The sequence below is a fragment of the Salvelinus namaycush genome, chromosome 18 (assembly GCF_016432855.1).
Source record: "Salvelinus namaycush isolate Seneca chromosome 18, SaNama_1.0, whole genome shotgun sequence".
NCBI classification, from domain to species: Eukaryota; Metazoa; Chordata; class Actinopteri; order Salmoniformes; family Salmonidae; genus Salvelinus; species Salvelinus namaycush.
Window position 1 is genome coordinate 29,522,259 of NC_052324.1, and position 20,603 is coordinate 29,542,861.

At 41.3% G+C, this 20,603-nt stretch overlaps 2 protein-coding genes across 4 annotated transcripts in view; one reads left to right on the plus strand and one right to left on the minus strand.

Moving 5' to 3' along the window:
• The first annotated feature begins 964 nt into the window (after positions 1 to 964).
• On the plus strand, positions 965 to 5,895 carry LOC120062774 (arrestin domain-containing protein 3-like). The gene is made up of 6 exons (XM_039012839.1): positions 965 to 1,296; positions 1,495 to 1,561; positions 1,721 to 1,868; positions 2,103 to 2,205; positions 2,783 to 3,048; positions 3,478 to 5,895. Exons 1-6 carry the CDS (start codon positions 1,011 to 1,013, stop codon positions 3,580 to 3,582), a joined length of 975 nt encoding a protein of 324 aa, XP_038868767.1. The 5' UTR covers positions 965 to 1,010; the 3' UTR covers positions 3,583 to 5,895.
• A 6,715-nt stretch (positions 5,896 to 12,610) lies between these two features.
• The window catches only part of LOC120063339 (tricarboxylate transport protein B, mitochondrial-like), a 35,796-nt gene continuing 27,803 nt past the window's right edge, over positions 12,611 to 20,603 (minus strand). For all 3 annotated transcript variants that reach the window (XM_039013666.1, XM_039013665.1, XM_039013667.1), the window contains 7 exons: positions 17,855 to 17,993; positions 16,768 to 16,852; positions 16,425 to 16,529; positions 16,074 to 16,189; positions 15,875 to 15,948; positions 15,557 to 15,749; positions 12,611 to 15,309 (listed from right to left, as the gene is read on the minus strand). In XM_039013666.1, the coding sequence (XP_038869594.1) occupies positions 15,635 to 15,749; positions 15,875 to 15,948; positions 16,074 to 16,189; positions 16,425 to 16,529; positions 16,768 to 16,852; positions 17,855 to 17,993 (634 nt within the window). In that variant the 3' untranslated portion in view covers positions 12,611 to 15,309; positions 15,557 to 15,634. The remainder of the gene's footprint in view (positions 15,310 to 15,556; positions 15,750 to 15,874; positions 15,949 to 16,073; positions 16,190 to 16,424; positions 16,530 to 16,767; positions 16,853 to 17,854; positions 17,994 to 20,603) is intronic.

Consider the following 20,603-nt stretch of genomic DNA (forward strand, 5'->3'; position numbering starts at 1 on the left):
CGAAACCTGGTCTTAACTTCCAATGCTCCATCCCCCTGCCCAACCCCCCTCCACGCCACTCCGCCAACCGGCAGGATGCCCGGCATCAGAACATTCCAGGCATTCCCGTGATTGGCAGATAGCAGGTTGATTGGCATGTCGGACCCCGCGAACACTGGGTACTGGTCAGTACAACACAACCACCTACTAGCCTAACACATAACACACAGCTGTCTGTGCGGGTCGCTACAGTATGGTGTACCTAATAAACTGGCAAAATACTGAGTGTATTTTGTGTAGAACAGACATGTCTCTCTGACATGTTAAGTAGGGTCCCGTTCAGTGCCTGCATGGCATTTATATCTGCAATACTGAGCTGGCCTGACAAGATTCCTTACTGTACTGTACATGTCAGAGGCATATCTGCCCGAATTTATTTCTATCGGAATGTTGTCATTGTGGATTGTGCCTTACTGATCACCGCCCAGGTGTTGACACTTTCTCCGTGCACAAACAATAGCCTTGAAAGGTGTCGCTTTCTCCATGCACAAACAAAGCCAATCAAACCACCTTAGCTTAACGAGAACAGAAATTTACCTGCACGTGCGAGGGTTAAACATTTCCCTCAAAATATGTGCTCTCAGTGGAATGAATGATGAGTTGATCGATTGTGAAGCTATTTAGTTAGCTAGCTAAATTGCTATTTTAGATATTAGTTGTCAGTAGCTAAATTGTCATTGCAATTAATTAACTTAATTAATTTGGCTACATCTCATTACTTTCATATCTCTAAACCATATGAAATAATCGCCATCACATCTAAACCTTGCAGGTTGCAATTGTTAGCGTTACGTTTTGAAAATACTTTGATTGACTGAAGGGACATGAACGGGTTAAAATTCCCATTCAAGAAGAACCGTTCAGCACGAGACGCCCCTGTGTGCATATCGTGGGCTTGCGCAGTCTGGTTTAAACAGTACAAACACACACAGTTGTTGCTTTTCCTTCAGAGCCATTTTTTTTGTACAAAAATGTTTGGAGAAACGTTTAAAAATTTTACAATACATTTCAACGCCAATAACCCGAGAGTGACTTTCTCGAGTGGTGACTTTATGGCAGGTCAGATTTCCTTTGATCTTTCGAAAGAAACAAAGCTCAGTTCTATAACATTAACATTAAATGGAAAAGCAAAGGTACAGTGGACAACACAAGGAGGAGGTGGTGGAAGAAGAGGACGACGCAGAAGGCAACGACGAGTCCACTCAGCAAGGCTGGAATTCTTCAACTTCTCTCAAATCGTAATGCAAGAAAATAACGGTAGTTACGTTATTACTTAGCTAGCTACACAGTTACTTATTTACAAAGATGCATCATAATCTGAATTCTGATACACCGGTGTATTTAAAAGGTGTGTGTGCGCCTGTGTATCACATTGGAGTTATAATCATAGCTAGCTAGCTAGCTAGCTAGTTGTTGTGTTGTGTTTAAATTAACTGTTTTGTTTTCAATCTTCAGCGGTCCCTAACACCACACTTCAACCAGGAACCCATGTGTACCCATTCACATGCCAAATCCCACAAGGGTGTGTATGAAGTCTTATTACTGTGTGTGTGTGTGTGTGTGTGTGTGTGTGTGTGTGTGTGTGTGTGTGTGTGTGTGTGTGTGTGTGTGTGTGTGTGTTATTCACTGTTGTATGCTCAAGGTCTGCCCATTATTGTTAAACTTATTTCCATTCACTCAGAAACTTCCCCTCCTCTTTCCATGGGGTGCATGGCAGTATCATTTACTCAATGAAGGTGGAGATACACAGGCCATGGCATCTAGCCAAGGAGTTTGTGACTGAGTTCAACTTTGCCAGCCACATAGATGCCAACCAACCACATCTTCTGGTAAGGGCATGTCCTCCCATTGTCTATCTGAACCTACCTGGGCATTACGCCAACCTTGAATGTCAATGAGCTAAATGTCATCCTATTATAATTGCCTTATGTAGGTTATCCACCTGATTCCCTTTTGATATAGGCCTATGACATATTAGATTGGTTTGAGTTGAAGAAAGAATTTCAGCATTTGTCACAGCCATACAAAGTATAGCCTGACCGCAGATCTGTGTGTTGTTCCAGGCTCCTCTGGCAGGCAGCAACACCAAGACCCTGTGCTGCCTCTGGTGTGCCTCAGGTCCCATCTCAATGACTGTCTGCACTGAGAGGAAAGGCTTTGTCCCAGGTAAGTAAGCCTTGTCCAAGCCCGAAAGGCTCCTGCCCTTTGGACAAATCTCCTGTTTCTGTAGCGTTAGGCAACTTGATGTACACATACACAGGAAGCTAGTACTGGAACAATAAAAAAAACTTCCTTAGAGGGGCTCCAGCCCTGACATTTTTGTATTTTACTAGCCTTCAACCATCCTGAGTTCACATTCTACATGCACGATGTGAAACGAACCGGGAATGCAGAAGTAAGTTCTTGTTCACAAGGCTAGTATTTTACAAAACAAGACCAATATGTTAGCCAGCAGACTGTGGTATGCACACAGATTTGGTCTATGAAGTGGGTCTGTCTTTGTGAACAAGGGAATAATTGTGTCAGAATGTTAGCTAGAAATGCTGTGTGTGCATGTCTGAGTTTTCCAGCGCATGACTGGTGTACAAAATGATAGCTTACTCTTGTCTATTATTGTCAAATAAATGGAGACTCAATAGAAATTCCTGTTCACTGATCACTTGTCAAGTCTTCCAAGATAGTTGTGTTTACACACTCCAATAAACAGACACATCTCACCTTTGAATCCCCTTTTTTTCTGTAGGAGAGATGGTGAAAATCATCTGTGAGCTTAGTAACGGCTCCTCTCGGATAGTGACTCCGCATGCAACCCTTATCCAGAAGCAGATGTTTTACACCCATAACAAGTGCAACAGGAGGTTGCAGATGAAAAACCTGGCTTCAGTGGATGGTCAGCCGGTCAACCCCAGTAGCTCTGAGGTCTACAGCGATATGATGCTTCTCATCCCTCCCAACACGACTCTCACTATCTCCAACTGTCCTATACTGGAGCTGGATTACACTGTGGATGTAGGTATCCATCTGGAAATGATGCAGCTTTTACTACCAATCCCAAATTGACCCCTACCCCCTAAGCACTCCTGGAGATCTGGGCCTGCATTCACAAAGCGTCTCAGAGTAGGAGGGCTGATCTAGGATCAGGTCCCCCCCTGTCCATGTAATGTTATTCATGATCTTAAACGCAAAACTGATCCTACATCAGCACTCCTACTCTAGAGACTTGTTGTGAATATGAGGCTGAGAGGTATAAGCAATATGGAAATCACCCCTACTTGCCCTCTCGATAGCCCAGGTGCAATTTTTGCCATATTGCTTACATCTGTATAACCTGCACAGATCTCCTCAAAATCGTAGGTTAAATAGGTGATTGGACTGGCCCAATGCTTATCCTTCTGTTCTGACGTTGTCTTCTCTTCCTGTTCTTCTTCTCTCCTGCAGGTGAGTCTACGTATCAGAGGTTCCACGGACCTCAAGGTGCTGTTCCCCATTGTGCTGTGTAATATTCCTGTTTACGCTCCCCAGCCTCCACCGCCATATCAGTAGCAGTAGTACTAGGATCACGTTGCCCCTAGACTCCAATCTAAGGTCAGTTCAGTGTTTTTCTACCTAGTGGTTAGGATTTAGGCAGGGTAAGCAGCGCTTAGATACGAAGGGAAACTTGTACCTAGTCATATTAGAGACATGCATAGTGTCTCACAACATCCGTAACCAAAGTTACGTCTGGGAATATGAGGGTTACTAGGAACCATTCTTCTGGTGAGCTGGTTTTTGTGTCACTGATTATTTGGACAAATCACGATTTCGCCGGGTTGGTCTAAACCTGGCATCTTTAGAATTTGGAAAGGGAGGGGTTAATTTAGGCCCATAGATGGCTAAAAGGATTTCAGAGGAGGGCATGTGGACTTTGCCACTCACATTAGGCCAAACATCTCAGCTGGCCAGAGGCCCGCGTTCACTCTAGATTTGGTTCTGGATTCTGAGATTAGACACTGCCAAACCCCCTTTTAAGATGGGGTTTCCAATTCTACAATTTCTACATGTTTATCACCATAAGAATTGTTAGAGCAAGTTTTGTCATCGACCACCATGTCAAATCCTTCCTTCATATATTGTCTCTTACCAATACCTATGGAAGTCTTGTGCTATTTCTGCTCACTATTGCCATAACTGTTCAGAATTCATTACTTTTTTAAAGACTGACATTTCAGAGCCTAATTCACCTCCATCTATGTCATGAGATGAGGAAATGTTGGGCAATGTTATTGCTAAGAGGACTAACTTAATACTACAGCTGATAAGGAAGAAGGCTTGATAGACAACTGAACTTGCTCTAACAAATCTTACATCATAACAAATTGTAGGATTTATGTTAAATGCCTCTTAAAAAGGTTGATTTGCAATAGTTCTCAGGGTTGTACCAAATACGGTACCATATTTTCTAATATTTTATGCATGAACTTTTAAAAGGTGTTCCATTAATATTTCTGTTACATGTTTTTCTAGCCATACAGTTTTATTTACAGTTGTGTGTGTGTATATATATATATATGTATATATATATATATATATATATATATATATATATATATATATACATTTCATACTACTTACATGTAATGATGCCTTGCCATCCTTCAGTGTTTGAGGTGACAGACAGTGCTTTAAATATCTAATGGTGCAGTCGTCGTTCATCTCTTTCCAGGTCATGTTACTTAGCATTTCTTTCAAGGTGCTTGAGTGATTGTTAACATAAGATAATTGGGCTTTGTGACTGTGTTTACTCATGTTTGATCAATCGCTCCGTGGTGTATGTCTGTGTCTCACCCTACTTGTCTTTTTTATCATGGTTAATTTAAGGATTCGATTTGTTATTCATGGTCAACAACATTGTTTTGCCCCATTCATTTGGAAAAATAGAGTATTCAGGATGCTTGTGATTCAATCACTAATTCGTTTGTACGTCCGTTTTAAAATTACACTGTAATGCTACTACACTGTTCTCATGCTTTGGTCTGAATAACAAAACCATGTTTTTACACTCCTAGTTGTATGAGCATAATCCAACAGAAAGTCTGAAACATTTGACATTTATATGGTTGAGCTTACTATATGAAGAACCACTCAAATTCACGCACAATAATATATTATTCATATGAATTGTATTGATGTGTGTTTGTGTAAACTATATATTGTATTTATGTTTATGTTATAACAGTGTTTTTATGTCTGTTTTAACACTCCCAAGTTCATCCATTGAGGACATCTACTCATTTTAAACTCTTTCAAGATCCCTTGAAGAGTTCAGTACTGCCGTTCAAAGATGTGCACAACCCATTTTTTTGAATATGTATTGGTGGTAAATGCATTATGTTGTATTGAACGTGGACCTTTTTTTTCATTTGATTTCAAATGTCAAAACTGGCCTTGTTTGTGACGTAGTCCTTGCCATCGAGTTCCCTTGAACCTTCTTAATGAAGACAGGGAAGTACACATCTCTAGACTCTTTGTGTATTGCCAAAAATGTATCATTTGTAATATCACAATAGAAACATAGACAGTATTCTGATAACATGTTGTATTGTCTCTGTGTGTACGTACATACATACATACATACATACATACATACATACATGTTTTAACCACAATACCTTTTAGCAATGTACTGTATATTTTGTTGTGTTTGTCAAACTGAGTATCAAGGTAGCACTTTAGGAAAGCCCACTGATAAACTAAGATCTTCACAGATTGGCCACCTGTAGAATTTAACATTTTGTAAGTACTGTTTGAAGGATACTACTTATATGCCATGAATATTATTGACCTGTAATAAACACATTAACTTCCATTTGACCATTTAAAAAAACGTTTGAACATGATTTCAGAGGTGTTGGGTTAAATGCGGAAGACACATTTCAGTTGAATGCATTCATTGTACAACTGACTATGTATCCCCTTTTCCTTTCCCATTCTTGTTTCAATATCCATCAGTATTTGTGACAATACTATACCTACAACGTACAACAACGAAATGTTGGTTAAATATTTCTTTCGTATATTTTATATACCTGCATTTGTTCTGGGTATAAATGGTATGAATTTCCTGTCCTTATATTTGAGATGAAGGTGCATTAGTTTTTATTCCTAACGAGGGCAATATGGGTCAGGGTATTTTCACATACACTGAGTGTACAAAACATTAGTTGAGTTGCACCCCCTTTTGCCCTCAGAACAGCCTCAATTCGTCCGGGGCATGGACTGTACAAGGTGTCAAGCGTTCCAAAGGGATGCTGGCCCATGTTGACTCCAATGCTTTCCACCGTTGTGTCAAGTTGGCTGGATGTCCTTTGGGTGGTGGACCATTCTTGATACACACACACACAGGATACTGTTGAACATGGAAAAACCCAGCAGCGTTGCTGTTCTATACACACTCAAACTGGTGTGCCTGGCACATACTACCATACCCTGTTCAATGGCACTTAAATCTTTTGACCTGCCCACTCACCCTCTGAATGGCACACATACACAATCTGTCACAATCTGTCTCAAAAGGCTTAAAAATAATTTAACCTGTCTTCTCCCCTTCATCTACACTCATTGAAGTAGATTTAACAGGTGACATCAATAAGGGATCATACCTTTAATCTAGATTCACCTGGTCAGTCTGTCATGGAAACAGCAGGTGTTCCTAATGTTTTATACACTTCTACAACTAATCTCAGTCCTCTTTAAAGTGAACTCCAAAAAAGGAAAATAACTCAGTTCTCTTAGTATTCACACTGCCTTTGATTGAGGACCAGTTCACTTCACCTATTTTGTGGTCCTCTTTGCATTCACATAGGTATGTTTAGAAAGGAACCAAGATCTTTTTCCAAAATTCACTGAATGCACTGGGTTTTTCCAAAGTGCAGGACAAGCCATTCCATCAGTTTGTCATCGGACAGCTAGATATACCTACTTACATTTTGGAAGCTAATATATTGCATTTAGTTAAAAGATGAGGCATAATAATTGTAATCAAAAGATACTATTAACATGTAAATATTATTGGTAACAGAATAAATAGCGGAAGAATAACTGCAGATTAAATAATGTTGTAATTATAAATTGTACACCCAAGGTAGGCTACTACCCCTTTAAGAGCTAGAATAGATTTTGTACCCTATGTGATTCTCACCAAATATATTGTCTTCTAATATTGTCATCTTCTATTCAAAGCCCACAATCAATAAACAGCTTATGAGCCTCTCTAATTTATAGATCACATATGGCAAACAAATCATCTGAACTAAACTCCACATATTTTTGAATTTCTGTGCATCCTTGACAATCTCTAATCAATATCCAAAACTAGCACACGTTTTTTCCGCGGACCTGCACATCATCAACTTCTCTCTTTTTTTTGTGGCACCAATATGTTGTGGGGGGTTGTGGCAGGGACAACAGCGTTGCAGTAGTCTCGTGCAGGGTTTCCCAAACTGGTAAATGTGTGGTAGGGTATTATATTTATTGTGGTAAATGGATGGTGGTGTATTGTATTTGTGATAAATGGATATTGGTGTATTATATTTGGTGTATTATATTTGTTGTGGTAAATGAATGGTGGTGTATTGTATTTATTGTGGTAAATGGATGGTGGTGTATTGTATTTATTGTGGTAAACGGATGGTGGTGTATTATATTTGTTGTGGTAAATGGATGGTGGTGTATTGTATTTATTGTGGTAAATGGATGGTGGTGTATTGTATTTATTGTGGTAAATGGATGGTGGTGTATTATATTTGTTGTGGTAAACGGATGGTGGTGTATTGTATTTGTTGTGGTAAGTGGATGGTGGTGTATTATATTTGTTGTGGTAAATGGATGGTGGTGTATTATATTTGTTGTGGTAAGTGGATGGTGGTGTATTATATTTGTTGTGGTAAATGGATGGTGGTGTATTATATTTGTTGTGGTAAACGGATGGTGGTGTATTATATTTGTTGTGGTAAACGGATGGTGGTGTATTATATTTGTTGTGGTAAATGGATGGTGGTGTATTGTATTTATTGTGGTAAATGAATGGTGGTGTATTATATTTGTTGTGGTAAACGGATGGTGGTGTATTGTATTTGTTGTGGTAAATGGATGGTGGTGTATTGTATTTGTTGTGGTAAATGGATGGTGGTGTATTGTATTTGTTGTGGTAAATGGATGGTGGTGTATTGTATTTATTGTGGTAAATGAATGGTGGTGTATTATATTTGCTGTGGTAAATGGATGGTGGTGTATTGTATTTATTGTGGTGTATTGTATTTGTTGTGGTAAATGGATGGTGGTGTATTGTATTTGTTGTGGTAAATGGATGGTGGTGTATTGTATTTGTTGTGGTAAATGGATGGTGGTGTATTGTATTTATTGTGGTAATGAGGTTTCATTGATTCAAAAACTTCAACCTTCCTTAATTGATGGTAGTGCCTAAATGTAATGCTGTACAGTATATGCGACAAAAATACTATATCAAATAAGGGTAGTACAGATAGTATTTGTACAATGTGGGGCGGCAAGTAGCCTAGTGGTTAGTGTTGGGCCAGTATCAGAAAGGTTGCTAGATCGAATCAGTTAACCCACTGTTCCTAGGCTGTCGTTGTAAATAAGAATTTGTTCTTAACTGACTTGCCTAGTTAAATAAAGGTTAAATAAATGAATATGCGTATATAGTGCATTGGAAAAGCCAATTGTGTCAGCAGCATTAGGCTTTCCCCTTGTACTATGATAGGTCTATTACGAAGTATTAAAACCCAATTTGGATAGTCCCAAGTAGATGGTTTGTAGATGTTCAATAACTGTCAACGTTTCAACTAACTATCCACTTGCCCTAAACCTAACGTTAACCTTAGCAAGCAGTTGCTTATCAACAGATAGTTTGTTGATAGTATGACCATCTGTAGATTGTCTATAATTGGACTATCTAAATAAAGTGTGACTTAAGTATTCTCCCAAAATCATATGATGGCCTATAAATGAGAAATTGCTCAACGCCATAAGGATTTCAATCTCTGTCCAATCTCAAGTGTGTGTATTCATTTGGGTCCTACAGTAGAAAGCCTACTCTTCAAATATTCTAAGGACATTTAATGGAGAATTTCCATGACTCCGCTGTAGCATCATGTTGCAGGTACAGGTAGTAGCCTCTTCCTTCTGCATGTTACAACCAGTAGGTCTATCCTGATCCCAAAAAGTGGTTTCCAATCCATTTAATTGTGGAGTGGAGGTATGTTTTTATCACAGCTAGATTATAAATCACGAGTGAGAGATCATCAGGCTAATAATCTCGGTCTTGTGACCAAATGTAATAGATCACTCACGTGTGACTCAGGTCAGGTGACCGTTCACCATGGCAACTTAACTGGTTAATTCAGATCCTCATCCCCACATGATTCATGACTACAGTCTATGTACAGTAGGATTACAGTAGGTGTATTATTCCTCTCAAAGAGCAAGCATTACACCAGATAGCATACACAGTAGCCTTTAAGAGCATCTGGTATACAGAGTAGCCTACAATTACGCATTGGCTTGGCAGCACAGTCTTGTGTTATCCAGAGTTCTCAGTGTCATACAAGGCGATAGTCAAATAATTTTTTGAATGGAGATGTCATATCGGGAAATACAGTCTTTATTGTTACAAGCCGAGGGTAAAGCGTGTGTGTGTGTGTGAATATTACTGAACCTGGACGGCATGAGTATCTCACCCCTTTCCTTTTCAGATTCCTAAAAAGTAAGTTCTATTCACTCACTGTAATACACTTTGGATAACAGTTAAATTATATTATAATATCCCTTCTATTGAAAAAAGTAAACTTTTTCTCTATGTAGCCTACAAAATATCCTGAAATGCACTTTTCACCTCTGTCATCAGAGACATGCTGTCATCAGCAGATCTATGCATTGAAAGCCCAATCTTCTTTCAACATTGTCTCAAAATGGGCTGCACCCACTCCACACCTGTTGTCGCCTTAGGATGCCACCATAGAGAAGAAACTGAGTTTTGGATTGAAGGAGAAGATTCAGGAGAGTGAAAAAGAGGTGGAAAAGGGAAGGAGGAAATGGAAATGAAAAAGAATGAGAGGGAGAGAGAGGAAGTACATGGAGAAGAGGGTGAAGAAGGGAATGGAGCAGATGAGAGAGTGAGAAGGATAATGGAAGGCGGGGAGGAGAGAACAAAAGAAGAAAAAAAGGAAGAGAAGGAAGTATATGAGGAGGCATTAATGGAGCTGGAGAAAGACCAAAAACGACTGGAAAGTGTAATACAGAATCTGGGGGACGTGATGGACAGCGTAGTGATGGCAAGGGATTCCCTCAGAAAGAGCAAAGAGAGAGCAAGAGGACTATGAGAGGACGATAAAAGAAATGCAGGATGAGAGGAGGGAGTTGAAGACTTTAAGAAAAAGTGCAAGAAAACAGGATGGAAAATACAGGTACAGACACTTCACATAACGAGATAATTTGAGTGAACTAACTTCTGTAATTACCTCAACTGTAGTCTATAAGAGAATGATATTGACACCCTTGTTTGTGTACTGCACAACACCAGAGCCATATGAATAGAAGAATACTATACAAGTACCTACAGTTGAAATCGAAAGTTTACATACACTTAGAGTCATTAAAACTCGTTTTTCAACCACCACCATTTTCTTGTTAACAAACTATAGATTTGGTAAGTCAGTTAGGACATCTACTTTGTGCATGACACAAGTAATTTTTCCAACAATTGTTTACAGATTATTTCACTTATAATTCACTGTATCACAATTCCAGTGGGTCAGAAGTTTACATACACTAAGTTGACTGTGCCTTTAAACAGCTTGGAAAATTCCAGAAAACTACGTCATGGCTTTAGAAGCTTCTGATAGGCTAATTGACATCATTTGAGTCAATTGGAGATGTACCTGTGGATGTATTTCAAGGCCTACCTTCAAACTCAGTGCCTCTTTGCTTGACATCATGGGAAAATCAAAAGAAATCAGACAAATTGTAGACCTCCACGAGTCTGGTTCATCCTTGGGAGCAATTTCCAAATGCTTGAAGGTACCACGTTCATCTGTACAAACAATAGTGCGCAAGTATAAACACCATGGGACCATGCAGCCGTCATACCACTCAGGAAGGAGACGCGTTCTGTCTCCTAGAGATGAACCTACTTTGGTGCGAAAAGTGCAAATCAATCCCAGAACAACAGCAAAGGACCTTGTGAACATGCTGGAGGAAACAGGTACAAAAGTATCTATATCCACAGTAAAAAGAAAGCTATATCGACATAACCTGAAAGGCCGCTCAGCAAGGAAGAAGCCACTGCTCCAAAACCGGCATAAAAAAGCCAGACTATGGTGTTGCAACTGCACATGGGGACAAAGATCGTACTTTTTGGAGAAATGTCCTCTGGTCTGATGAACCAAAAATAGAACTGTTCGGCCAAAATGACCATCGTCATGTCTGGAAGAAAAAGGGGGAGGCTTGCAAGCCGAAGAACACCATCCCAACCCTGAAGCACGTGGGTGGCAGCATCATGTTGAGGGGGTGCTTTGCTGCAGGAGGGACTGGTGCACTTCACAAAATTGATGGCATTGAGGCAGGAAAATTATGTGGATATATTGAAGCAGCATCTCAAGACATCAGTCAGAAAGTTAAAGCTTGGTCGCAAATGGTTCTTCCAAATGGACAATAACTCCAAGCATACTTCCAAAGTTGTGGCAAAATGGCTTAAGGACAACAAAGTCAAGGTATTGGAGTGGCCATCACAAAGCCCTGACCTCAATCCTATAGAAAATTTGAGGGCAGAATTGAAAAAGTGTGTGCGAGCAAGGAGGCCTACAAACCTGACTCAGTTACACCAGCTCTGTCAGGAGGAATGGGCTAAAATTCACCCAACTTGTTGTGGGAGGCTACCCGAAACATTTGACCCAAGTTAAACAATTTAAAGGCAATAATACCAAATACTAATTGAGTGCATGTAAACTTCTGATCCACTGGGAATGCGATGAAAGAAATAAAAGCTTAAATAAATAATTCTCTACTATTATTATGACATTTCACATTTTTTAAATAAAGTGGTGATCCTAACTGACCTAAAACAGGGAATATTTACTAGGATTAAACGTATTTGGCTAAGGTGTATGTAAACTTCTGACTTCAACTGTATATGGCCACCGCAGATGTCATTCACTAACTAACATTAGCTTGTATACATAGCCAGAGCCACTATTCAGTTGCAAATGAATGGTAGCATGGTCTTGTTTGAATGCAGAAACCACATCATGATGCTGTAACTATAAAACTGTTTCTTTCACTTTCAGATTTCCAGATAGGACAGCTACATCCCTGACCTCATCAAAGGGGAGTAGGATGGAGGAGTGCATGCACGCACACACACACACACACAAGATAGTACTTTTCAAAAATGTCTTAGTGAAAAACTCAAATTCAAATAAAGGCATGCAAAGGCAAAGTGGTCATGTTTTGGTCCTTAGTGTACCACCTTAGCTTTAGAGGTTATAATAAGGTAAGAAACACAGCAAATTCCTCTAGGTATTTGAAATTATATCCATTTAATTTTGATTGTGATATTATGGAATCTGGTTGGTTTCAATCCATATCGCAGAAGTATCACAGAAGATCTGCGTTATAGCTTGATTGAAATGTAAAGGCAATTGTCATGGTAAACTCTGCATATGTCGGCTCAATCGGAAATTACCTTTACATTTTAACACGAATCTTCTGCGATACGGATTGAATCCAGTCCTAAAACAGCATATGCTGAGGAGAGGACTGAGGCCTTCCGCACCTTACAGTACATATTTTATGCAGCACTTACTGTATGTAGGTAAAAGCAAGAGTCAAAACAGTCAGTCTACCGTTACTGACAACGCAGAGTCAAAACAGTCAATCTACCGTTACTGACATCGCAGAGTCAAAACAGTCAATCTACCGTTACTGACAACGCAGAGTCAAAACAGTCAATCTACCGTTACTGACATTACAGAGTCAAAACAGTCAATCTACCGTTACTGACAACGCAGAGTCAAAACAGTCAATCTACCGTTACTGACAACGCAGAGTCAAAACAGTCAATCTACCGTTACTGACAACGCAGAGTCAAAACAGTCAATCTACCGTTACTGACAACGCAGAGTCAAAACAGTCAATCTACCGTTACTGACAACGCAGAGTCAAAACAGTCAATCTACCGTTACTGACAACGCAGAGTCAAAACAGTCAATCTACCGTTACTGACAACGCAGAGTCAAAACAGTCAATCTACCGTTACTGACAACGCAGAGTCAAAACAGTCAATCTACCGTTACTGACAACGCAGAGTCAAAACAGTCAATCTACCGTTACTGACATCGCAGAGTCAAAACAGTCAATCTACCGTTACTGACAACGCAGAGTCAAAACAGTCAATCTACCGTTACTGACAACGCAGAGTCAAAACAGTCAATCTACCGTTACTGACAACGCAGAGTCAAAACAGTCAATCTACCGTTACTGACAACGCAGAGTCAAAACAGTCAATCTACCGTTACTGACAACGCAGAGTCAAAACAGTCAATCTACCGTTACTGACAACGCAGAGTCAAAACAGTCAATCTACCGTTACTGACAACGCAGAGTCAAAACAGTCAATCTACCGTTACTGACATCGCAGAGTCAAAACAGTCAATCTACCGTTACTGACAACGCAGAGTCAAAACAGTCAATCTACCGTTACTGACAACGCAGAGTCAAAACAGTCAATCTACCGTTACTGACAACGCAGAGTCAAAACAGTCAATCTACCGTTACTGACAACGCAGAGTCAAAACAGTCAATCTACCGTTACTGACAACGCAGAGTTAAAACAGTCAATCTACCGTTACTGACAACGCAGAGTCAAAACAGTCAATCTACCGTTACTGACAACGCAGAGTCAAAACAGTCAATCTACCGTTACTGACAACGCAGAGTCAAAACAGTCAATCTACCGTTACTGACAACGCAGAGTCAAAACAGTCAATCTACCGTTACTGACAACGCAGAGTCAAAACAGTCAATCTACCGTTACTGACATCGCAGAGTCAAAACCGTCAATCTACCGTTACTGACATCGCAGAGTCAAAACAGTCAATCTACCGTTACTGACAACGCAGAGTCAAAACAGTCAATCTACCGTTACTGACAACGCAGAGTCAAAACAGTCAATCTACCGTTACTGACAACGCAGAGTCAAAACAGTCAATCTACCGTTACTGACATCGCAGAGTCAAAACAGTCAATCTACCGTTACTGACAACGCAGAGTCAAAACAGTCAATCTACCGTTACTGACAACGCAGAGTCAAAACAGTCAATCTACCGTTACTGACAACGCAGAGTCAAAGGCATTGGGCGCTAAAAGCTAAATAACAATGCATTTCATTTACTATTCCACTGATGCAAAATAAAGCCATGTTATCTTGTTGTTAGGGCAGACATTTGTGCAGACTCAGACTGTTCTCACATTATTACACTAAAATCAAGACCCTGAAAACCTAGATGAGATGGATTCAAAAATATATAATACATTGTAATGGTTTCAAAATGGTTGTTTTCGTAAATGAATAGGCACATCTGCAAGGCAACAATAACGAAAGAATTTAAAACACTAAAACAACCCCCAAAATGGCACCAAATATAACAGAATGTCAATGATTTAGAATTTTAAAACGATTGACAACAAAGGCCTCTGAAATGATTGGAACATGTGTGGATGGAATGGGAATGTTCCCCCAGGGTTCCATCTCAGAACATGGCTGATCTATCTGGAACACAAACATCTGTGGTAGGATGCCATCTGAGCTAGGAAACTGAGTTATGGTTGAGTCGGAATGAGCTGTAATGAACCCAATGCGACCTCTTGCACCCACCCAATCCCTACAGTACTTTAATGTTAACACTGTAGCGCATTGGCTTACTATTTAGTACATAACACTGCACAGTATAACAGCAACGGTCTCAAACACAAAGACGCATTAGTCAACATTCAACGTTCAATAAATACATTGATAAAGACTCTGATCAATATATTATGAATCAGTATATTATTTACATTTTTTCTCTTCTCTTGGTCAGAATATATTACTCTATGCATACTTCTCACTTGAGGAAAACGCTGTTAGCCAGCCCAAAAGGGTGAGTTGTATTACAGTAGAACTGTAACAATAATTAGGTTTGTCACAATTTGGCAGCTTGCTACTGGAGGGCTTGGCATCTGGAACAGAGTAAAACAAATTCTGCAATTAAACATTTATTATTATAATCATAAGTATTATAAAAAATAAATGTCATATCACACTTAAAATTATTGCATTAAAGGCTTGATCATAAATGATCAAAAGGAAAACCCTTTTCATTGGGTTAGCTGTTACATGCAGCTGTTACTGTAACTGTTACTGTAGCTAGACCGTCAGGCCAAGGCAGAACCACTATGCTTTAACTCAGAATGATAGGGCACCCACTACAGAGTGGTAGTAGGCTCATTTGTCCGGTCACATCCTGTTTGGCCCAGAGAGGTCAGAGGCTCCAGCTGCACCCCCTCACTCCGTCTTCCAGACCGTGTTGAGAACCTTGACCACCTCCTCATAGATGATGAAGACGATGGCCACATCCAGACACACACGGCCCAGCCGAGGAACCGTCCCCTTATAAAACCTAGAGAACATAGAACAAGAAGAGTAGAACATAGAATTGCATATAGAACCTCAAGAATCCTTATGCTCCTGAAGGGTGTCATGAATAAAGTTTGATTGTATAGAAGAGTATAGTGGTGCACTTACGCTCGTACACCCTCGTGTCTCATGATCTTGACGGCACAGTCCAGTGTACTCTTATACTTATGAGCCTCCAGACCCTTAGAAAGAAAAAAACAGGGTTATTCCCTTAGACAGAGATGGAGTTAAGTCATACATATATTTTTAACACATTCAATCCTTTTAGATCTAAACAAGTGCCCATAGATGTTACCCTATGCTGTACCTGCATCCTGGTCTTGATGACATCCAGTGGGGTGTTCCCGAACACACTGGCTGCTCCTGCAATGGCTCCAAACGTTCCTGTCACCACGGGGTTAATAGCCTTATTGGGGTTATCCCCTGGGAAAAGGAGACACAGACAGAATGCTGTTTAACAATCACCCAAATGACGTACTCTCTTTTGACACTTGTCAAAGAGAGTACCTTTTTACAATTGACCACTAGAGGTCAGCATTTTCTGTGTGGTGTAGATCTGTACTCAAGCTTCCTGATGATGATGGCTCAGGGTGCTTTTGACCAAAGCCCTATATAGGGAACAGGATATCATCTGGCACGCAACTTTGAAGTCTCATACCTTTGTACCAGTTCCTGAGGGAGGTCATGACGTAGAATCGGATGGCTTGGTTGGAGCCCTGCTTCAGAACGGTGGCTGTCAGGCCCTGGTAGGTCCCCCTAATACCTTGGGGACAAAAGCAGACAGCAGCAGTTAGCATCACTGGATGTAGTAGCAGCATATGCATTACCCTCTTTAAACAGTGGATGTCAGTGTGAATCCACATGTAAGGCCTTTGTTGACCGCTCCAGTTTAGGGTGGTAGGACCAGATTACCTTCCCTAAACCCTAACCTTACCATGGAGAAATGCAAAAGTGATCTTAGATCAGTGTCTATGGTTAACCTCCCCCTACACCTTTCTTACCTTGGGTTCTGATGATCTCCCTGACTCCATGGTAGAAGCCTCTGTATTTGGGGTTGACTGAAGACTGGTCGTGGATGAACTTAACCTTGAGAAAGAACACAGGGACAGTGTGATTGCCAAACACACACACACACACACACTTTTATTAACAATCCCACGCCTGCTCCAGGAAAATAGCATTATCACTTTTTCCCATTGTTCCTTATTATTTTATTATCAGTTTCTCAGAGCACTGAGAGCAGACAAGACAGCCTTGGGCTTTACTTCAGAGAATATCAAAGAGTACACTCCTTGAAGGATCGGGTCAACTCACCCTCATACAGCTGTTGGATTAGACAGTTAACAAATCTAGAGACTGATTTGGGATCAGCTCTTTCTACCCATCTCCACATCTAAAACAGATAGCCTAGCGGTTAGAGTGTTGGGCCAGTAACCATGGGTCGCTAGTTCAAATCCCCAAGCTGACAAGGTGAAAATATGTCGATGTGCCCTTGAGCAAGGCACTTAACCCACATTTCTCCAGGGTCGCCGCTGATAATGTCAGACCCTGGCCGTGACCTCAATCTCTGAGGGTGTCTCAGGGAGAGTGGGATATGCAAAAAAAACACATCTCCAATTCACATGTGTGAAATAGGAAAAATATAAGCACCCACCAAATGATTATTAAATATTATTATCATCAGCTGAACAGCCAATCTGACCTCAGATCAGTGGGTAGGGGATGTCAGTGACACTGAATCTGAGAGGAGAGGAGTGGAAGATAGAGAGGTGGGCATGGAGGAGAGAAAGGGAGGAGGAGAGAGACAGGGAGAGGGGTATAGAGGAGAGAAAGGGGAGAGAGACAGGAAGAGGAGAGGAGGAGGAGGAGAAGGAGAGCGACAGGAAGAGGAGAGGAAGGGGAGAGAGACAGGAAGAGGAGGGGGTATAGGGGAGAGAGACAGGAAGAGGAGGGGGTATAGGGGAGAGAGACAGGAAGAGGAGGGGGTATAGAGGAGAGGACGGGGAGATAGACAGGAATAGGAGAGGAGGAGGAGAGAGAGACAGAAAGATGAGAGGGGGGTAGATAGATGCTCTGTCTCAGACGTACCTTGACAGTCTCCATGGGGCAGACTATGACTACAGCCTCCATGACTCCAGCCCCCAGCCCACATAGCAGACCCCTGGTGCTGTTCAACTTCCCTGCCTCGTCACGGGCATGGTTACTGAGATACTCAAACACACCAAACCTGAGGGAGGGGGGGAGAGAAAAGAGAGATGGAGAGAGAGAACAGGTTAATATACAGTCCATTCCAGTCAGTTTGACCAGTTCAATCAATGTGGTTCTTCTGAGTTAGAGTCATTAATAACAAGCAGAGCTGATGCTCAGGTTTGAGTGTGGTACAGTGATATCAGGAAGAGGAGTTAGGCTTGAATGTTAACATTAGTCTATCTCTAAGAATATCAGACTAGAACCTAAATCTAAAATGTTTTAGAATCATATTAGAATCTCATTAGACTCTCAATAGAATCTCCCTCTAGCCTGCCTCCTCTTCAGCTGAGTGGCTGAGCTTGTTACCTAGGTGACAGTAAAACACAGAAACTGATACTGTATAACTGTGAAGATGAGGAAGGTCAGAGTTACTGATATCTCTGGATGAGCTACAGAAACAATGAAAAGTCTTCAAAGAGTTCGAACCCCACTGGACACCTTAGAGGAAGCCATTTTGGGTTTAATCAGTTAAACTACCGATGAGCAGAATTTCACACCAGTTTCCTCTCTGAACCCATAGTACAGAACTGCTTAGTAATCACAGTCGAAGTCTTGCCTCAGTCCTATGGAAGTGGATACATAGATACACCTCAAGGCAAGAGGCAAATGGCTTCCTTCGATGCCCAGGTGAAGTGAAACAAACTGCTAGTGAACTCGATTTTTTTTACTACCCAGCACAAGGCACTTCCATGTTAAAAAATGTAGCAATAAAGTCTGATGCCTCAGCAAGCAACGGATGCCCAGCAACTGCAACCATGGAAGTGAGTTGAGAGTTCCGTTTCACCTCAGGAAGTAAGTGTGTGTGTGTGTGCGTGCGTGCGTGCGGGATTACCCCAAGGACCAATAAATTACCACTTTGCCTTTGCATGCCTTTATTTTCAATTTGAGTTTTTCAATAAGACATTTTAGAAAAGTACTAGCTTTTGTGTGTGTGTGTGTGTGTGTGTGTGTGTGTGTGTGTGTGTGTGTGTGTGTGTGTGTGTGTGTGTGTGTGTGTGTGTGTGTGTGTGTGTGTGTGTGTGTGTGAGAGAGAGAGAGAGAGAGAGAGAGAGAGAGAGAGTAATCAAGTAATCAGTTAGGAGATGCTGTTCCATAGAGTCCTTCACTGGGAAGGTTATTTATAGCAGGAATTGGATTGTGGTGATAGCAGGGACAAACTGAACATGGTGGAAGATAGGAGGAGGAGGAGAGGGGGAAGAAAGACACTTTGCCACTTAGTGTTGATTAACAGTTTGTTTTCATGTAGCCTGTTAAAGCAGTACACTCACAGAATGTGAACTACTGCAAGATCATGTTGGTTTCACAAGGCTAGAGTTCTTGTGCCTCTGCCCTCTCACCCGAGAGTGTCTAGTCTGAGCGATGTCTTCATGTCTGTCTCAGACATTGACGATCTGTCTCTATCTCTGGGTTTGTTTCGCTGTTCTATTTCCTCATCTCTTCTCCCTCTACCCCTCCTTTTGCTCTCACTATCTTTCTTTCTCTTTTTTTCACCTCATATTTCTTTGTTCTTTAAAATTCTGCATATGTTTATCTGTCTCTATTCATGTTTGTTTGTTTGAGTGACTGCCGCTTCACGACTCACATACTCTCTCCACCGTGCAGGAACACACACACTCTGACTGGCAAACAGAAGGCAATGATACCTTTATACCTTGAAAGGAATTTCAAAACAGGTGTCTCTCTTCTCCCTCTCTCTTTCTATTTCTCTCCCTCTCTCTTGGTCTCTCTCTTTCTCTCACTCTCTCCCATCCACCTTACTTGGACTACAAGGAAGTGGCAAAATACTTTTTTGAACTACACTTTAGATTAGCACATTAAAATGACTAAATGGACAAGAACTACCAAGTCAGAGGCACTTTGGTTGTCACAGAGACCATGGAGAGTCTCCTAAACCCCATCAGGGCTCTATCTGCAAGGTCAATCGCTCTTTGCCAAGAGATGGGGGGCAGGAAGGAGGATGCAGGTACATGGAGAACGGGAGGGGGGGGGGGGGGGGGGGGTGTATGGGGATGAAACGATGGGAAAGAGGATGAGGAGGGGAGGGGAGGCAGGTGGAGTTAGGTTGGTGGATGAAAAAGATCAGTCTCTCTACATTAAAGCCCATGGCCTCTTTCAGCCCCCCCCCCACACACACACAGTACATAAAGGCAATCAGCTAATGGAATGCGGGAGATGGTAGGAAAGGGGAGAAAAGGATGGATTGGTAGGGGAAGGAGGGAAAGAGGGAAACGAGGGAGAGGTGGGGAGAAGACAGAAGATGAAAAATACCCCCCCCCCCCTACACACACACACACACACACACACACGGCTGTCAGACCTGGAGTGTAGACAGATGGTGTGGCCTACTCTTGTTGCCCTGTCCACCTCTATGCCCTGTTTGCCTAATGTCCCCCTCCCCTATCTGACTGACTGACACACACTGATACACACACACAAACACACACACATCCACAGGTTTTCCTCTCTGTATCTCCACTGAGACACTGAGTGGCAGCTCTATCCAGTCTACAGACAGGCTCTGCCCTTTAAGACACACATACAGAGAAAGATGATAAATGCCCCAGTCTAAGACGTTCCTTCTGCCACA

Bases quoted from the DNA above. Each gene is read 5' to 3' on its own strand.
- LOC120062774 (XM_039012839.1), top strand. From the start codon at position 1,011: ATGTTTGGAGAAACGTTTAAAAATTTTACAATACATTTCAACGCCAAT. The intron at 1,562-1,720 runs GTGTGTATGAAG...CCATTCACTCAG, and splicing joins ACATGCCAAATCCCACAAGG to AAACTTCCCCTCCTCTTTCC. The intron at 1,869-2,102 runs GTAAGGGCATGT...GTGTTGTTCCAG, and splicing joins CCAACCAACCACATCTTCTG to GCTCCTCTGGCAGGCAGCAA.